The 21,915-nt window shown below is 35.1% G+C and overlaps 1 protein-coding gene across 1 annotated transcript in view; it reads right to left on the bottom strand.

Annotated features, from left to right (window-relative positions):
* The window catches only part of LOC140229933 (AMP deaminase 2-like), a 77,213-nt gene that overhangs the window by 30,138 nt on the left and 25,160 nt on the right, over nucleotides 1-21,915 (bottom strand). The window contains exon 2 of the mRNA XM_072310133.1: nucleotides 19,616-19,847. Coding sequence (XP_072166234.1) covers nucleotides 19,616-19,847 — 232 coding nt within the window. The remainder of the gene's footprint in view (nucleotides 1-19,615; nucleotides 19,848-21,915) is intronic.

The following is a 21,915-nucleotide window of genomic DNA, read 5'->3' as shown; positions in this document are numbered from 1 at the left end:
GATGAAGGTAAGGGAGACATGGAGATTTTCAAACAGACAAGAGACAGTGGCAGACAGAGAGGAAACATATTCAGTGGAAACAGCATCACAAAACACATAAAACAAAGGAGGAAAAACAAAACAAGATGAAACAAATGTTAAGAGTACATCAGATAAGGCTGTGAGACGCAATGGCAAGTAATGAATAGATATCTATGCAAAATGTGTCAGCGACTTGAAATACATTCTATAATCTTTTGAGAATCTCTATACAGAAGATACAGTATCGACCAATGAGCTTTAAGCAGAATGATGTATACCGGTACATACAACTCTCTTCCATAACATCTGTATTTCACATGTATACTTTTACCATTCTGCTGGTTTACTTTCACTCTTTCTATTAAAGCCAATATGAACATGATGTTGAATTGTACTTAAAGAGAAGGATTTACGCAGAGTTGAAAATACAAATAAATTAAATTGGCACTTAACATGGTGTGGTATTACACTTTAAATGCTTGAATGTGAATGTCACTTTTATGATCTTTTATCTGCCAATGAATAACAATGGTTTGATTACAAACATTCATACTGCTATCGTTTGTTGGACATACTCAATGTTAAAACACTCGTTGATGTAGTCATAGTATTGATCACATCTTTGAGGGAGATTTTTTAAAACATTTTTTTCTCTCTCTCTTTGCGTGATACGAAACTTTGTTTTCAGATGAAACCGTGACAGGGCTTCGTTCACACAGCAGAATCTCTTGACCGAAATTCTACATCTGTTAAGTCTTATTAATGCTACACCTCAGATTGCAAAATTTGACCTCGATAGGTTCGTTGCCACGGAAAAGTAGTGCAACGAGACAAGGCAATTCAATGGTTTCACTAATGTCATCCATTGACTTACAATATTAAAGCATCGAGGTAAAGTTGGACAAAGCAGTTACGTTGTCAGAAGTTGGCTATATGTAGTATGTGTACCTGTGTGTTTTTCTTTCTGTCCTGTTTTTACGCATGATTTATCTGGGGATGTACATTGATGTAATTTTCACCTGTACCTATCAAATGCATTCATGTGAACTGCAAATTAAAATTCATTTCTTTCTTTTTTTTGTGCCATTAGAGTTTTTGTTTGTTTGTTTGTTTGTTTGTTTGTTTTTCTTTTTGCACTGGGCCAATTTCAGTAAACTTATGTCTATGGTTTTACTGATGAAAGTACCATAGCACATGGCTTGATACCTCTTAAATTCTTGGAATATAATCAACATAATATGATTTTCACAGCAAATGAGCAGGGACATTTGAAGTTTATAGTAAATTAGGTGCAATACTCCATAACATTATACAAATACTGGTATTACCACTCTTACTATGCAATACACATAGTCTATGGGTGCATTATACTGACTGTATAATATGCCAAATATTTAACAAGTATAATATTTTGAAAGCTGGGATTTTTAAGACAATTTTGTGAGTTTTGAATTCACATTTGAAAAGCAGAATGATTGAATTTGAAAACCAGTATACAATTGTAAGTACATGTATTATCCCTTTTCAGTAGAAGATTTTGAGTGATCTCCCAACATGAAGACAATGCACAAGGAACTTGCCTTTAGATATGCATGGCAATATATAATAATGAGTTGTTACTATCATGACAATCAATCGACTCGCAAAGTTAATAAATAATTAAAAACATCGCAAAATATACCATGTATACAGTATATACATGGAGGAATGTTGAATGCTTAATTTATCCACTGTAGATATGAATGTAGCAAAAGATATTTCTGTAACCAGGAGCAGCAATGAAGAAATTCCTTGAAATGGTTGCCAAAATTTGCACACAAAATCCTAGCAATCAATAAAAATATATATATTTAATACATTATGGAAATTTTCATGTACCTCTCTCATTGGGTCATGTGAACAGATATTCATTCATTTTATTTATTTAGTTGTCTTTGTTTTTCAGAAAGTCTTCTGCAGAATCAAAGAGACTCGGCTGATCTGCAATGAATGATTCTACTTCTGCTCCAACGTGTGGTGTACATTTAAACTATATATTTCTGATGTGTACAAATCAAGTAACAACATCTATGCAAATACAATGGCAAGGATTAGATAACGATGTGTTTATATGTTTGTATCTTTATCATACAGTATAACAAACAAGGAAATACTATGAATCAATATAATCTAGATAAAAACATTATGAAATAAACATATTAGACCTAAAAGAAGAAACATCATAAAATGATAATTTGTGATTTCACCTTGGTTACACCGTTCCATATTCAACTTTCATGAAAATCAAAATCATACTCATGAGCAATTTCAATTGCAATCATAGCAAAAATCATATCATTTCATTATTCAGGTGCATATCATGAAGCATGTATGCTTTGATATTTTATTTCTGAATCAAGAATGCAAAGCAAGTACAATTGTAAGCACTATGATGAGAGAAACATAATACACTTTAAAGACATGGAAATGAATATATACAGGAGATACATATATACTATCATCCTGCTGGTATATTTCTACACACACACACAAAGAAATATATGAATATATACATTCATAAAACTGAACATTTGAAAGAGGATAAAAGTAGGATAAGGCACGACTTCAAAAGTATAGGAGGGAATTAAAGGCATCCATGCCTATTGAGATATATCTGATAAATTAAGTGACAAATTACAAAAACTTTCTATAAAGAGGAAAAAAAAATATCTGAGACGTTCAAGTGGCAGCCTGGGAAATACCACATAAAGCTACAATTGTATAATGTTCAAGCAAAATCTAAAGCATACAATACTTTGATAACTTGAATGAATATGCAAAGTGAATTGTTCTGTCTGTAAATCACACAATGTAGAGGAAAAAAAAAGAATGTGACTATTAAACGAAAAAGGGTAGATGAGGAATAGTTGAAGGCATCACACAATGTGGTTAAATCGACAAAATGAAGTTAAGATCATCAAGGCAAGCAAACTCACGGCAAGTTGACTTTGGCAGGTGGTGCTGCAGATGTGGTTTGTGTGGCGGTAGCTACTGCCCCCTTCTTGGGGCTGGATATCATACTACGCCAGCGGGCGCTATTTTTGCGTTCCGTCAAAAAAACCACCGAGGTGGGGCGTGAGATGAGACGGCAGGTGCCCCACGGTTACCAAACGATTATTCCCCACATCACGGCAAACCAGAATCGATGAATTGGAGGGAAGTTGTTGTTGTTGATGGGTTTTTTTTTTTTTTTTAAGTGCAGCGATGGACGAAGATGGAGGGGGGACAGGGATACATCAAAGGTTGCCATGGTTACAGAGATTGGGTTGCACATTACGGAGAAGCAGATGAGGATGGCAAACATTACAGAAAGGGCGATGGGCAGAAAAATTGGCAAGGGAGGTGGGAGGACAATTGGTGATTTATGCCATATTGTTTGTGTTACAATGTTTGATGACACCAATAATAATGTTAATGACGGAGACCAAAATAGATGATAATGATGGTGATAATGATTATGGTGATAAAGATGATGATGATGTTGATGATGATGATAATGATGATGATGGCATCGATATGAAATGGTGATGGTGGTGATGAAGGTGATAATGACGATGATGGTGATGATGATGATGATGATGATAAACAGATTGATATCGTGTATAAAAAAATTGTATGGCAATAGATGAGCATAGAGATAAAGATGGTGCACATAGTGAGATAGAAGTCATGAGAGGGACAAAGATGCGGTCCATGACAGCATACAGGACGTCAGGGATGGAAGGATAAGATGGGTATAAAGTATATTGTATAGACATTAGGGTACCACGCCCATTAAACACAACATTTCCGCAATGATGTTGGTATAAGTAGTGAGAAGATAATAATTTCATATTAATGAATCAAACAATGTGAAGAATTTAGAATAAAGGGAGTAAAGTAAGTTATTGTTTCAAAATTTGAGCATGATTTTTGTCCATGGAGGAAAGCCGGCAACAAAGAATGACATCATTTGTGAAATTGTTACACAAGATGGGAAGTTCATGGTTTTGGATCAGTGGACATGGAAATATCAGAGAGGCAGCATAAATGATATTAAAGGCAATCATTAGAGATATATCAAAGGGAAAAAAAATGAAACGATATTGGCCAAGTAGGCAAGATGAAGGACGAGTCATAGGTTGAAGGTTAAGAGATGTAGTGCAGAGACACAGAAGCAAGGTGAGGATGAGATTGTCGGGGTTAAAGAAGGGAAGAGGCAGCAAGTGGACAAAGGGTAACATGGAAGTGGTGAGTGGTGGTGGTGGGGGGGGGGGGGAAGGGGGCACCATTGCAGGAAATTGAAATGGGGAAAGGAGAGAAAAAACAAATGAAAAGAATGATTAGTCGTCAGTTCTGGAACCAAACTCAGAATGAAAGATTAGAATATCATCACATCAATCTACTACTCACCAATCACGGGTGGAACATGAAAGTTATGAACAGCACAAAAACTGATAAAATTTGATCAGCATAATATCATGAATCAAGAACACCACAAACAGGAATTTAGTATTGAATGCCCTTTGGCTTCTGAATGTTGACATGTGTAATGCTATTGCCAATTTGAAAGAATAATTCAGTTTTTTCGTCTAGTATAAATACAGAAGATATGCTGAAAAATATCAATTTCCACTTGTACTTTATTTTTTCCTTCTTTTTGAATCTTTTTTTCTTTCTTTTTTTTCAGTGCAACATGCCTTATATTTGTATCAAAGTACAATGAAATAAGTAAATAAACAAGGCAAAAAAGGCCATGTTTTCATAACAAACTGATATACTTTTTGTACGACACCATTACACATGCAACAGAGGCCGAGCATTAAAACTTGGCAGATCAGACAAAAGCATTTTACTGGATATGAAGCTTACTCCTTATTAAAGAAAAACATAACCACACATGCATGAATACTCAAAAAATGGTATTCGTTCCACATCTAGCCTTGGTTTCAGGCTCATTATGTCATCAAATTCTGTGATGCATGCATACTATATAATGGACCTTTGCGCAATTTGTAATGCAGTATTACAACCACTTCTCAGTTAATCTGCATTATATAAAGCTTTCATATCATCAGGACTACCCCAAACTTTAACTCTATGCCACTGCCTATAATTATGGGGGCAATTTGACAAAATATATAAGATCTAGGTAAACAGGCCACAATATTTATAACCACTGCAATAAATTAGGATGCTTTAATGAGGAGTTCTTCTTCTTCTGGCTGTTATTACTTTAATGCAATAATCACAAAACTCTTTATATTTCACTGGAACCAGGAAGTAGCTCTAATAAGATCAAAAGTTAAAGTGATTGAACCCTTTGCAGCCACACTCAAAATCATTGCCAATTATGAACCTCTTACTAATTCTCCTGAAACCAAGGCTAGTGTGAAATAGATGATCACATAGAAGCCCATGTACAATTTTATGAAACTGACAGTTAAGGAAACAAGGAATAATTGCTGGTAAAAATTGCTCGAAGTTGTACTTTCAAATCCCCTCAAGGAAGAAACCATACATCACGAATGCAGTCTACATGCAGCCTCATGCTTTACATAGTAACGTTCCAAGGTCATTTGTTTCTCTAGCTCTTCAATCAGTTTCCAATAGCAATAGTTGTACTCATGAAACTTGATCCCACACACTCATATTCATGTTAGTACTTTTTGACAATACAGTATCTAGCATTATCTTTTATCCTTTTAATTTGTATAGTTTCCTGAAGGTCTCAAGCCTTCGGGTGTATCCAAAAATCTATATAGTGTTCCCAGTTCCTCATTATGTTCGGACTGTTTCTTTTTTTTTTTTTTTTTTGGAAGAATAATTAAATCATGTTTTCTTCCCTTAAAATTCTACACGGGCTTTGAAATAAGAAAGTCAGCACAACAAATCAAAGTGATGCTCATACAAATTCATGCAAGAAAAACAAGTGGCAAGCGGGGAAAAGGGGGTGTTAAAGCACACTCATTGATAATCATAACTCACAGCAAACTTTAGGAAAGGAGGAAAAAATCACCAGTGATGTTAAACCACTGCAGTCTAAATTTTACAGCAGAGTACTGGCAGTCACCGCTGTTTGCGACAGGGTGCCTATTCGCAGCAAGGGCAGTTACATTTGTTATGAAAAAGGCCTAATCAGAAGTGCAAGAGTACCCTCACTTCATAGAACACTTGCGATTAACTCCTGCTTTTGTTCTAAAGTGAGATTACAGTGTAAGCACACTTGACACTTTTTAGCTGCTTTCTTGATGAATAAAATGGCCCCTGTCACAAATAGGCACCCTGTCGCAAATGGGGATGATTACTCTAGATCCTACATGTACATCTAGCATGAGTTGGAAGTTCACAAATGCTATCTTACATATCATGGTTGTCCATATATGATGGTGCAAATGTATGCAGCACCACAAAATGACCAAAAGAATGATAAAAAACTTGTAAAACACCTGTTTTTGTGACACACGGCCTTTGAAAACGAATATCTTGAGTTAAAAAAAAAAAAAAAAAAAACAAGATTTGCCTGTCTTGTGTACTGCTTCCTTCAATTCAGGTCTTAACAGGCAAGATAATGTAAAACTAAGATTGCTCTGTTCTTTTGTTGAACAAATTTCGAGTAATATGTTCTGCACTTTTACAGATACCACAAACTCTGTATTAAAGCAAGTGGTTGACTCACTCTACATGTACAACACAAACTGTACAAACTATACGAAGCCCAGAATGGTTCAAAACCAGTGCCGTATATAAAAAGAGTCTGGACAACTACTATAAACTGGATGCCACGTCGTTGCTAAGCATATTACGCGTTACAGGGTTAGCATGTACACTCAGACGTAATAATGAAAACCTATCCAAAAGAGGTAGTGAACAATGGGCACTGCATATGAGCGCACTTTGGTAACGACATGGCTCCAGAAAGATCACAGGCTTCAAAACTCATAAGCCGAAAAACAGAGTTGGCCAGACTCTCTTTATATACGGCACTGGTTCCAACAATCAATCCTGTGATGATGAGGACTTTATTACTGTACCACTGATACTGCAGTAACGATTGGTAATGAAAATTTAGAGTCTGGATGGTTGACAGTTCAAAGTAGCCAACATTTCAAAATGTGATTGATCAAGTCCTCATATCAACTTTCAGCATGGTAGTCCAACAAACTGCATTTGTATCAGTTCAAACCACTTGAAGGGATGATATACATGTAGTTTTGGTTGACATGGGGCTTCAGGTTCCCAATTTGTGAGATAATGAGAAACCTCTTATGTAATATGAAAGAGCTTACAATTCTAAAAAGAATCCAAAGCTTATTTGATGAAAATTGGTCTTGAAGTGGATGACATATCCAAAACAAAGCAATGTGAAACCAAACTTTGATTAGGATCACTCTGTTTTTATACATTGCTTTTGGATATCTCTTCCATTTCAAAACCAGTTTTCATCAAATAAACTTTGAATTCCTCTTGGAATTATATGCTCTTTAATATTTCATAAGTGGTTACTTTCTAATTATCTCGCAAAAAGTTAAAAGCTGAATCCCAATCTCAATGAAAATTATACCATCCATTTAAAAGATCCATTCATACAAACGGTGTAGCATACAAGTTGTGTACATGTGTACAACAAGCAGATCTATACTGTATATATTGCTCCTCTCATCACACATTTTATGAATACCCTGACAATGAAATTAATGACATTTACTGGAAAAACAAACAATGTTCTTTTTAGAGGTATGCATGTGTATATACATGAAAAAAAAATGTTACGCTTGTACATACAGCATATCAGAGCTATAAAAGGTGAAAGGTCAAATGAGTGGCCACTTGCCAGATGAGGGCGCCACAAACGGGGACTAAGCACACTGACAGATGGTCTTAAAAATCATTTGGCGACACTTAATATGCAGAATGCAACTGCAGAACCGTTTCATGCTCATGCAAATGCACATTCCACAAACTGAGCAGATCATGCAAAAATGACATACATTAGGAATATAACACACAGATGAAGCTCTAGGAATCGTACGAAATCTTAAGACTGTTGTTAATAAATGAGGAACAAAGCGAAAAAAAAAAACCAAACTGAACAGAACGTGGTCATGCTGTCATTAAAATGTGAAAACAGCTTATCCTTTCATTCATTCATTCATTCATTCATTCATTCATTCATTCATTCATTCATTCATCTTGATCACTCCACTCTGTTTGATGGTTCATGATTTTGAGTCTTGTCAAATATCGAGGATCTACTCTGACCCCTAACCTTTGAGACATTATCGCAAGAAAGGAATTTCCCAATCGGAGTAATTTCGCTGGATTTTTCCACTGTTCAGTGTAGCCTTCAAAACAACATTGTCATGTCTCAGAATATTGTTGTTCAGGTGTAATTCTAGACTCTGTTTTATTGACAAGTTTTGGCTTTCATTGTATTTACCATACGGTCAATTATCAGAAATAATTTCCCGTGCTCATTCAGTGAGTCAATTCACAGATGAAAATTCAAAGTTCTGCGTCATATTACTTTTGACCTGTGACCTTGTAACCTCTACTCTGTCATACGAACATGTTTACATACCAGATTTAATTCAGGTTGTTGAAATCATTTCAAAACGTAGAAACAAGGGTATTTTGATAAGCAGAGTTCTTCTCTTTTTTTTTTTCACCTTAAAATCTACCTGAACTTGTCCAACTTTCAAATACAAAAGTAGTTTCATACAAGTATCTACTTCTCAGCATACCAACTAATATGACAATAAACAAAATTAGGGAATGACAAGGGAAAATGTCATGGAAATGAACAGCTATGTGGACATGCATATATACACAAACAAAATGTCTTGAAATTACAAAGCTTCTATAATCCTTCTATAAAGCAGAGGGCAAAAAAAAAAAAAAAAAAGAAGAAACAGGTAAGTAAAGTAAATCAAAGGTTAAAAAAGACAAATAAAAAAAAAAGACAAAAGTAAATTTGGTACTTTCCCTGTAGAAAATGGGGAGCAAATCTAATACTTGTGTATAGGGTTTATGCATAGATGAGGCAGCAGAATATATGATCAAGAAAAGCATGGTGATTATATATATACCTGCAAAAACATTCATGAGACTGGAGTGTTTTACATAACCTTGGTTTTATTTGGGTTCATGTGTTTTTTTGAAGTAAAATGTGTGTGCATGATAAAATTGGCATGTATTACCTGTCCGGTACAGTCTGTTTCTCGTGCCCTGTTTTAAATCTGAGAAGTGGGAAATAAATATTCACTGTGCTACATAAATGAAAGCAGAAAATATGTCCTTAAACCACTACTGGTATGTTTTGGTAGAAGGAGTACTGATGAACATTCATGACCATGCAAAGGACGAGAGTGATTGCACTACTGTATCATAGCTACGACTGTAGAAGTACAACCTATAGAGGGCAGGCTACGACTATCAGCTGAACATGAACCCCGTGTGGAAAGTAGAAGTCAATTACCTTGTGGCATGATTGGTCACTGAACTACCCGATCACAACAATGATGAAAATAAAAGAATGCAAAATGAGAATCAACTATCAAATCTCAAGACAAAAGAGAATTCCATTTTTGATGAATCGTACTTGCTGTAAAAAAAAAAAAAAAATGTAATATTTCTATACTAGAAAACAGGTACTACTAGTACTAATTCCCAAAATAATGAGGCTTCAAGTATGTTAAAATCAGAGTGGACATCCTGGTATTTGGCCGCGGTTAGCCCATCTTAATATTGGTGGTACTTGCTCCACATGCAAACAGAATGCTTTTGTGATTGTATGTCAAAAGTTTCACTTTCCTTATCAGAGAATATAATTATGTATTTTTAATAAATCATCTCTCTGGTTCATGCACATACTTGAGTATATTTCAAGAGCATGTTTTTGACAGTGATGAAACAGCTGGTAGAAAACTTCCTAACTCGAGAGAGAGAGAGAGAGAGAGAGAGAGAGAGAGAGAGAGAGTGTAGTGAAGTCACGTCACTGACTGAGAGAGGCAATCTTGCTGACAGAGTCATGAAGTTTGGCATAAAATGCAAAATTGTTGATTTAATTCCTTCACTGCCAGGGACTGTGGACAGTGTGTAATATGCTTAGGGTTTTTCCTGTGCCAATTGGTACTCAAAAGCATGCAAAGGGTTAATGGAATTCAGAAAATCTGGCATTCAATGAAGAGATGGTCTGAACAAGCCATTCACTTCTAAACATCAATCCAACCAGCACTCCAATCCAAACAACACTGAAGTCATTTGCTGCAATATGGTATTTTTCTTTCTTTCTTTCTTTGTTCAGAAAGTATTTTTTTAACCACCCTATACCCAAGATTTGTCAAGGGACACCATTTTCTCATCACATCCCTCACAAAAAAAGGCAATAAAAATATTTTTGTTCATAAATAATCGGATGCTTGCTCCATCGATGATCTAACAGCAGTCGACCTCGCGGAAAAAAAGAGGTGGTCAAAGCAGGTCCAACAGCTCTACGGTTCGGGAACAAAACTCCGCTTCTACGCCGGGAAGTGGCGCCAGCTCGGTGGCGCCCCGTATGTATTTGAGTAAACGTTCTGTATTTTTTTTTATTTTTTTTTCTGATTGATATCCGATAAATGTACTGAATATATTATTATTTGAAATTAATATCGATGCAAAGTTTGTATAAATTATTATGATACTGGATATTTGATATTACTTTGAATATTCTACTTATTGTGTTTATATTGCCCCGCTCTGATTATATTAATGTTTGACACATTATCCCAGCGTTAAGAATAACATATAATTGTTTTTATATTTTTGATTTTTCCCTTTTTATGGATTAACATTTTTTCTTTTTTTCCTTTTACGGTATGAATATACTAAATTTTATATTCATTTGAATTGATCTAGGTAAAGGGTTGTATTGAAATCTGAAATTTGGTGTTTTGATAAGTATAGATTATTTTATTTTTTTTATTTTTTTGTTTTTGTTTCAAGCATAATGAATACTGCAGTCTCCCCCGATAGTTGAGAACGTTCCAATTCGATCATGATCGTTCGCTCATTGTTTATGATGTGAGTGTAGCTTTTTTTCTCTCAACCTAATTTGATACATCATAATGATGTATCTCCGAATGATTTTTTCTAAGGTATTGCATTGAATGATTGAGTGTTTTGTATTGTTTAGTTTTGGATAGGTTAAACAAATCTGATTGTAATCGTCCCCCATAAGTAAATCAGGTATTTGAATAATGTATCCTAATGGTAAGAATCGATAGGCACTGTTACACCCCGAATTAAAATCGATCAAGGAATATTATGTCGCAACTATGCCGTGAGATTGAAATATCTTTTCTGTTTTTGTTCTTTCTTACGGTCGAAGTTTGATTTTGTTCTTTTCTTGTCTTTTTGCAAAGTGTTATTTCCTTTATATCTTATCTTATGGCCCAATTTACTCATCAATTTAAAGAGTTGCTCAGTAACCACGCTCTGATATACGAACGACCATGCTCGATATCTTCATCAATACCCTGACTTGCAATCGATTGTGGATTTTTTTTTTTTTTTTTTTTTTAAATCGTATGGCTCGATGTATTAATCAAGTTAAAGGGTTACTCAGTAACCACGTTCTGATTTGCAACCGATCATGATTTAATGTTATTATCGAAACTTTAACGTGTCATGGATCGTAAAATATCTAGTTAATTTTTCTTTTTTTTAATGAGACGTGAATACCGTTATTTTGTCGTCAATTTTTTTCTTTTATTGTCTAAATATTGAAATTGGTTTATTAAAGTACAGAATAGTGTTATATTTTTCTTAGTTTTTTGTATGAATTAACCGATTTATTAAGTTAGTAATTATGTTTTAGTAATATATCTTTTTGCATTTATACAATCTCTGTACTGTTATTGAGAGTTCTTTTATTTTTTTTTTGTTTTTTTTTTTAATATAGTTGTAATGTTAACAGATTGGAAATTTGCAGTAACCCTGACACTACACAAAAATCCTGTATTTATTTTAATTTTTCTGTTTGTAAGAGATTAGGACATTTTCATAATATGCCTCTTAGGCAGTAAAAGATTAGGATATAGTAATGATTGATTTAGTAAGAAACATTATTATTATTATTTTGTCTTCTTTTGATATCCTTCTTTTTTCTCTGTCCCATAATAATTTTGATTTTATGAGATTTAATTACAAACTTTTTTTCAACATTTTTTTTTTCTCTTTTCGTTGCTTCCAGGAAAGATCTGTTATTAATAATTGTAAGTAATAATGGTACATTAACTTTTTTTTTGTGTGTGTGATAGTTATTGATAGGTAATGAAAGTACCAATGAAATCAGTGAACGGTACAAATTCTAAGATTGTAGTTTGAGCATAAGGTTATTTTACTCCTGTGCTCCTTTGGAGAGACCGATGTGATTCCTTAAATTGATAGATGTGTAAGTCCCCTTATGACGTTGATGTGTATGAGTACATTGTATGTGTGTGCGTCTTTATATGAACGTGTGTGTGTGTGTTTGCGTGTATGTTTGTGTATGTGTTTGTATGCATGTGTTTGTATGTACCATGTGTGTGTGTATGTATGTACACTCTTTCTTTTCATTCCCTCTTCTTCTTTCAACAGGTCTGTAGATTTCTCATTACAGGACATGCGGTGGTTTTGTTACTACCGTCAGGGTCTTCCAGCATTGAATCGATTTAATGGCTGATTCGATATTTGATTTTGGCTTCAGTCGTTTGAATGAACAGGATTTTCATGATTTATTTGTATTTGATTCAAATGACCAGAATGCTACTGCTTCACTGTCATTTGACAACCTAATATCCAAAGATATTAATTTTCATACAAATGATACTTTTAATGATAAATTTCAAGATATTTCTTCGCCATATGTCACTGTTAATCAATTAAAGTCTAAAGATGTTAGCGAAAAGTTCTCCCTGATGCATATGAATATAAGAAGTTTAAATAAAAATTTTGAAAATTTGCGTATTTTTTTAGATAATTTTACAGACTCATTTTTTTCTGTAATTGGGCTCACAGAAACATGGCTCACTGATAATACTGCCTCTTTATTTAATCTCCCAGGATATCATTTGATAAATAACGACAGATATAATAGAAGTGGCGGGGGTGTTGCCTTCTATGTTAAATCCAATTTTGATTTTTTCATTCGAAAAGATATCTGTCGAATGGAAAGTTTTGTTGAATCCTTATTTATAGAAATCAAAGTGCCTAATCGGAAAGATATTTTATTAGGCGTAATATACAGGCCCCCTGATGCTAATACGAAATTATTCTTTGATTATTTTAATGAATTATTACAAGAATCTTCAGTTTTGAATAAGGAATGTTATTTAATGGGTGACTTTAATATTGATTTAAGTAAATGTAATGATTCTTATTATCCCGAGGAATTTCTCAATATTATGCTCTCTGCATATTTCTCACCCTTGATTTCAAAACCAACCCGTGTAACAGAACAATCTGCCACTTTGATAGATAATATTTTTTGTAATGTAAACCCTTTTCCTGATTCTGCTATTATACTTACGGATATATCTGATCATTATGCTATTTATATGTGTTCATCTTTACAGTTAAAGACGAAAATACCTCAGAATTATGAAAGAAGGCGTAAGTTTACACCTCAGAATATAGCCCAGTTTCAGGAATCTTTGATGGAAATTGACTGGTCTGACTTATATGTGGTGCAAGATACGAATGTAGCTTATGAAATTTTTATAAATAAGATTGTTACTTTGTTAGATACACATATTCCATTAGTTAAAAAGAAGTTGGGTAGTTACAAACGTGATCCAAGATTGCCATGGGTGTCAAAGTCATTATTACGTTCAATTAATCGTAAAAATAATTTGTATTATGTAAGTAAGGCTAAAAAAACACAGCAATCCCGTGATAAGTATACGGCATATAAAAATACTCTCACTATGGTATTGCGTAGAGAAAAAAGGAATTATTATATGAGAAAATTAGATTTGTTTAAAAATGATATGCGCAATACTTGGAAATTGATAAATGAAACATTGAATAAGCATAAGGAAAGAAATGTTATTTCTAAAATTAAGAATGATGGATTTGAAATAAAAGATTTACGTATGATAGCAGAAATATTTAATTCACATTTTTCAACTGTTGGCCGGAAACTTTGTGCAAATATTCCGTTGTCTACTAAAGAATTCTATGATTATCTGGACGTAGGTAATCAAAATTCAATCTTTTTTTCCCCTGTAACAGTATATGAGATTTTAGATATTGTTCATAATTTACCTTCTAAAAGAAGTTCTGGTTATGACGATATTGATAATATACTGTTAAAAAATATAATACCTTATATTGTTGATCCTTTGTTTCACATTTTTAATCTATCAATATCACAAGGGCAGGTACCAGATGTTATGAAAATATCAAAAATAGTTCCAATTTTTAAAAAGGGTAATAGGGAAGAATTGAATAATTACAGACCTATTTCTCTTTTGCCTAATATATCTAAAATATTAGAAAAGATAATATATTCTCGAGTTATAGATTTTTTAAATAGAAATGACATTTTGTCAAAATATCAATTTGGATTTCGCAAGAAACATAGCACAGCACATGCAATATTATCTTTCACTGAAAAAGTATCTCGAGCAATTGATAGGTTTCAACATACTGCAGGAATCTTCCTGGACCTCTCCAAGGCCTTCGACACGATTAACCACGACATTCTTCTTTATAAACTTAATCATTATGGTATACGTGGGAAGGCCTTGGAGTGGTTCAGAAGCTATTTGAAAGACAGAAAACAATTTGTTTGTATAAACAATGAAAAATCTTCTTTGCGCTCAGTTGATTGTGGAGTTCCACAAGGAAGTATACTAGGGCCGTTACTTTTTATTATCTACATCAATGATTTTCCAAAATCTTCAAATGTTCTTTCTTTTATATTATTTGCAGATGATTCTAATCTTTTCTTTTCTCATTCAAATCCTCATACATTAGTTGATGTCATGAATATAGAATTGAACAAGATAATGCAATGGCTAAGAGCAAATAGATTATCGCTTAATTTGCAGAAAACAAATGTGATGTTGTTTAGTAATACCCTTGATAAATTGCCACATGATATAATTTTTGAAAATGAAGTGATAAAACAGGTTTATTCTGTCAGATTTCTTGGTGTAACTGTAGACAGTAAGCTTTCTTGGAAACAGCATATAGATTGCATATGCCGCACTATTTCCAGTAACATAGGTGTAATTAATAAAGTAAAGTTTTGTTTTTCTGTTAAAAAGTTGCTAATGTTATATTCAACGTTAATTTTACCTTATTTAATGTATGGAATTATAATATGGGGAAATACACATTCAACTTATTTGGATAGATTATTTTTGTTACAAAAAAAAGCACTTCGAGTAATATGTAATACCTCTAAATATTCCCATACTGACGGATTATTTGTGGAGAATAAGGTTTTAAAAGTAAGGGATTTGTATTATTATTACCTTGGTCAATTTATGTACAGTTTGTATAATAAGTCACTTCCTTCAGTTTTTGAAAATATGTTTAATAAGAATAAAAATATTCATAAATACCCCACTCGTCAAACAGATGAATATCATTTGCCCCTTACCCGAACTCTATTTACAAAATCCACGTTTATCTACAGTGGCCCAAAATTTTGGAATTCCCTTGAGAAAAATATAAAAGATTCCATTAGTTTGAAATCATTCTCTAGTAATTTAAAGAAATATTTGATTAGCTCATATGTACCCCATGATTAGTTTGACTGTTTGGAATTGTTGTTCTTTTTTCTTCTGCCTGTATCGAGAATGTTGACCTGCCCTTCGCTCTCTCTACTCTCCCTCTCCCCCTCCCTCCCTCTCTTTCCCTACTCTCTTCTGTGTGTGCACAATGTATGTGGATGCATACATGTGTGTGTACGTGCGTGTGTGTGCGTATGTGTATGTGGGTACGTGTGTGTGCTTGTGTGTATGTGTATGTGTATGTCTATGTGTATGTGTGTATGTCTATGTCTATGTCTATGTGTATGTGTATGTCTATGTCTGTCTATGTCTATGTGTATACATGTGAAAGCGTACACAATGTACTTCATGTAACCATCCGATTTGATTGAATGAAAACTGTATACTTTAAATGATTAGCTTGTACGGTACATACCGTTGTATTGTGTTATAAAGTCATATATAATTAATGTATTGTAGTAATGTAACGTAAGTGAGGGGACTGCAATCTACAAGTTCGCTTTTTAGCAGCCCCTCAATTTCCATTTCCATGAAGTTCTTTTAAGAACCAATATGTATTATTATGTTCCAATATATGTAATCATGTCAAAGTGTATTACCTGTGTTTGATTGGAAATGAAAATAAAAAAACATGCATGTGAACATGCATGTGTAAAATGAAAATGAAATGAAATGAAAATTAAAACTTTATTTCTGTTTCCCTCTTTTCACTCTCTTCTCCTTACATCATACAGTTGACTTTTTTTATTCTTTTGGTACAATATGCTTTTGGACCAATTTGCATTCAAACATTCTCTGTCATGGTACAGTTACATTGTAGTATGCTTTTGGAGGACGTCAGGAAGTGGAAAACATTTGGTGGGTATGGTATGGGACAGAACGCTTTAGGAGAGCACTCAAATGCAGCCCAATTCAAAGATTCGACTTCACATGGTGTATGATATATCATAATAGGTACAGACTGTACACTGTAGAAGAATTTTCATTTCTCCGCTTGTATTCCTACAGAAGAGAAACGCCAAATTGCCAGTGACGGCAAAAACGACTGAATTCATCCCAGGAAATATGTGAAATTACGACCACCAATAGAAAGTCATGCTGTGACAGCCCCATGACAATCACTTTGCCTTTAGACGACTGGCATTACTTCCACACTGCATTGCTGAACAAGAGTTGCTGGAGCTGAAAATCTTTATTGTGTGTCAATTATGGACTGCAAATCTTTTTCGTTAATGCAATAATCTTTGCCTGTGTAAACTCATCTCTATTAACAGAAATTTTCCCTACGTTTTGTCACACGCTGGCACAGCAGAACAGCTCGACTCTCAGGCTGCCGTACCAGAAATTTTCCGAATACATCCAGACCCAGTGAGGTAATGTCATTCAACCAGCTCTCAGCGACAGACTTGAAAACTGACACAAAGACAAAGTGGACCTCCCGTATTCCCGACCATGTCGGCACTACCGCATGTGACTGCATCTGCTTTTTTGCGACTTCCAGAGATGCATTCCTGAATGAACAGCACGCAGAAATCTTGCCTCGTGCAGATAATTATTATTATTTTTTTTTTTTGTCCTCAATACAACAACAAATTGGTGCAGAGTATAAAAATCATGCACTTGTACATCTGAGGGTTGCAACACACATGAAATTGAAAGGCAGGTTTTGAATTCCAATCAACTATGAAGCTCCTGTTGACGAACTGTACTGCACACCCATACATATAAGAGTCGGTCGCACTCACCCTCTCCACCTCATGCGTATCTGTCGTCACCGGGCAACCACACTGCAATTAGGACATTGCGTCTTCTACAACTTCACATACATGCAAGCAAGCAACCGACACTAATGGCTCCCATTTTTCACGGATCACGCAGAGACAGGGCAGACATAGCTGAGGCACGGATGACATAATGTGCCACTGAAGAGAAAAGTGACAGCGTCATCTGCACCATTCGGGGCCGCACGGACAGATACAAGGAAGTAAGGATGACAATTGGACGACCAAGAGACACGATTCCTTTCCCAGCATTCTCTTCTCTCATCCACCAGATTACAGTCTTTCTTTCTGTTTTTATCCAATTGGCCCACCCACATGACGGCGCCGACGCAAACCGCAATAACAACAACAAAGTCGTCGAGAATTCCACCAAGCCCAGTTCTTCCTTGAGATTCCACTCCATCCAAAACCTTAAAGGGATCGCATAGATTTGGTTGAGACCTAATTTCAGGTTTCTAACATTTTTTTTGGTGAGATAATGGGAAACCTCTTATGAAATATGAAAGAGCATGTACAAATGTAATTCCATGAGGAATCAATGTCTATTCAATGAAAATTGGTTTTCAAATGGCTGAGATATCCAAAACAGAGCGATTCTAAGAAAGTGTGGGACCCACATTTTATTACGATCGCTTTGTTTTACTTTGTTTTTGGATGTTTCAGTCATTCCGAACCCGATTTTCATCAAATAAACTTTGAATTCCTCTTTAAAATGGTATGCTCTGTACTATTTCATAAGTGTTTTCTTGGTATCTTGCAAAAAGTTAAAAGCCCAATTCTCATCTCCACCGATACTGTACCATTCCTTTAAGCCGAGACAGAAAGGGAAAGACAGAAAGATACAGAAATGCAGAAAGAAATAATGAAGGAGAGAAAGACAATAGAGGAAGAGAAGGAGAGGGAGCGCCGTAGGAGGTTCCTTCCACAATTGCGCTCATCTATCCCACGGTGGATGTTGACAATTTAACAGCACAAACACACAAACACACACACACACACAAATATGCAGATAAACAACATGTAAATTTGTGCTGAAGAGGAAGTCATATTTTGGTCGCCATGAATCCATAGTTGTTCACGTAGACATTGCCATACTCAATGTTCTACATGTACCTACAATAAAAAGAAAATAAGAATTATAATCCTCCTGAAACTGGGGTATACTATCTGAATTTCAAACCACATAAGCAGCATAAAATCGTAGTTTTGTGGGTTGAGTCATTAAAGTATGTTTGGGATTATTTTGTTAGTGACATTGGTAAAAGAAACACATTTGTTTAGTTTTCAAAGTGTGTGGTGTATTCTTGGCAGATATATAGCTTCAGAGTTATGCTTCAAAGAAGGAATGAGAAATCGAGACAGCAGATTCGTGTTCGCGAGACAGAAAGTGCATGGTTTGGCAGCATCGCAGTTCGCAATGCTCCATTTCTGTCACGGATCACATCTCTCCCGGGGTCCGTCCACACTCCACCCAGCCAAGCGGCAATGCTGGGGTTCTCCCCAAAAAATCTTGAGCGGCATCCGCATCCAAACTGGTGGAGATGGTGCATCTAATGTTGAGTGGACATCTCAGGCATACTGACGTATCAACTGCTCCGGGAGTGCCTGCCAATCGAAAACTAAATTCCGAACGTAATAGAAAGAATGTCTCGAAGGAAAGGGATGAAAATTGATAAGAAGTGGCAAACACAGGGACAAAGAATAAAACATCTATTGTAAAACCATAAACATTCGTGGCATGGAACTTTCGCAGCTTGGAGCCTACGGCTTTTTTCGCAGCACGAAACTTTCCCCGAATTGCTACTGGCATTCAATGCATTGTGTCAAAAAAAAAAGAACAAACAAACAAACAGCTTTCATGTGCATTTTACTTTCACAAATCCTGGTTCCATGAAATATTCCCAAGTTTCATGCACTCAAAAATTCATGGTTTTACAGTATAAGATTTAGCCTATCACTTCATATTAAGGTGGAGAAGATGCACCTGACACATAAGTATCAAAAGTTATCAAACCCGAATCTACCAACCTGGCGTAGCTTACGACCTTCTGCACCCGCGAGTTCTTCTCCTCAATGTTCTCGATGGGGATGGCCTCCGGGAATTCGTAGTTGGCGCAGCGGGACTCGTCGGCCCGGGATTCCCGCAGGACCTGCTGGGCCAGGTCGGCATACGTGCTGTCCATCGGGGACGGCTTGTGCTTGGGGAAGCGAGGGGTGCGGGACGGCGAGAAGGGTACGGCATGGTGCGGCGATGTTCCCGCTGTGAGACAGCAATAGAAACATTTGGATTGAATTTAATTGAACTCATTTCCACATATTAAAAGAAACAAAAAACAAAACTGATCACATGTGCAGTTGAAACCAACAAATCTTAGTGGAGGAATCACATAAAAGTATGCACTAGGAGTTGTTAACAGTGATCACATGGATAAAAAACATGACAAATTAAATCCATGTGTCTGCCCACATAAAAGGTCAGACAACAATGAGCAGCTATTTCTACGAATTACATGTACAATGAATACCTTTACTCTTAAAAAGGATATCATCATTTTTCAGTCCACTATGTTTTTCTTCCTTTATCTTTTGGCGAGAGGGGGGGGGGAGAATTCTTTTATTGTGAAATCTTTGCAGAATATATAGTGAGTAATGAATTGCCCTTTGACAAATGATCTGAGAGTTTTCATGCCTGCAACATACCATGCAGTATGGTTTCTTAAGGAACTCCTAAGTATCCATCTTGATTGTAGACCTGTAGTACTGTATGCATCTCAGCAACTGTGAAGTCATACAATTATTATTTATTTCTGTCACATCAAGTTTTACATACATACTCAAAAGATACTTTTTTTTTTCTTTGCTAGCAACATTATGAATTCATCAGGATAGGATTTTAACAGGAGAGCTATAAAAAAAAAAATCTTCTGTATCTTCAGCATTTGTTCTATCATGCTAGATACATGTAATTTATCTTTTGGTAAGTTTTTTTTGGGTTTTTTTTTTTTTTGTAACGACATGGTGAACATCTCTGCTGCAATCTGGAATGAGACTGCCATGTCTTCAATGTGCAGAGCACTCACACTGAACAGTATTATACCATATGTCGAAAAACAAAAAATTACAATGGGACCTTCCACAATGATAACTTTAAAAATAGAGAATCAATCCAAATACAATTTCAGGGTATGAACTACATTTGTATAACTCATTGCCCACATCTTACAGAAAATCCCATTCGATTTGCTCCAGTGGTTAAAGAGAAATGAGGAGTTTTGGAGAGCACGTCAGGAATCCCTTCCCTCCAAGTTCTGTCCATTATCTTTAATATAGTTCTAAGAGCAGCCACATGCTAAACTTGGAAGAATCTGACCCATGGCATGCTTTACAACAATCCACATTTCTCTGTGACTACTTAACCAAATTGAATGGGGTTTTCTGCAACATAGAGCTAAGATGTTATATTTTAAGACCCTGAAGTAGCATTTAGACAGTTTCATCACATTCGGAGTTACCCATGCAAAAAACCGATTGTAATTTTTTTGTAATTTTTTGTAATTTTTTTTTTACATACTGTAAAGAGAATGACTGAGCTCGACTTTCTCGTTTCACATCGAGCCGAGCGAGGCCGTACAATGTGAGATTGTTCAAGACACCGACAACAATATCGTGATTGATGTCGGATCGGAAAGATACCGCTGAAATCTCACACACCAAGGACTTGTGGGATTAATTACAGAGTGTTATTATTTATAGAACACCGTCAGAGGGGCTTGAAATAACGGATGCAATTTGTCATGTTTTTCTTAAAGGGATCGTATAGTTTTGGTTGAGACTTAACTTCATGTTTTTATCAATTTTTGGTGAGATAGTGAGAAACCTTTTATGAAATGTGAAAGAGCATGTAATTCACTGAGAAATTTAATGTTTATTTGATGAAAATTGATTTTAAACCGCTGAGAGATCCAAAACAGAGTGATCCTAATAAAGTGTGGGACCCACATTTTATTACGATCATTTTGTTTTACTTTGTTTTTGAATGTTTCAGCTATTCCAAACCCGATTTTCATCAAATAAACTTTGAATTCCTCTAAAATGGTATGCTCTGTACTATTTCATATTAAAGTGTTTTCTTGGTATCTCACAAAAAAGTTAAAGCCCAAGTTTCATCTCCACCAATACTGTACCATCCCTTTAAAATGCAACATGATTATCACAACCCAGTATTGCCAAAAGAAAAATAATTTTAAGAAATGTGTAAGCAGTCCTATTTCTTGTTTTCAGAACATGTAAAGCATGTACACATTTTTTTTTCCGGTTATAACTTAGTT

This window comes from Diadema setosum, chromosome 6 (genome assembly GCF_964275005.1).
Source record: "Diadema setosum chromosome 6, eeDiaSeto1, whole genome shotgun sequence".
Lineage (NCBI taxonomy): Eukaryota > Metazoa > Echinodermata > Echinoidea > Diadematoida > Diadematidae > Diadema > Diadema setosum.
Note: the sequence above shows the minus strand (reverse complement) of the source record. Positions and strands in the feature narration are given on the sequence as shown.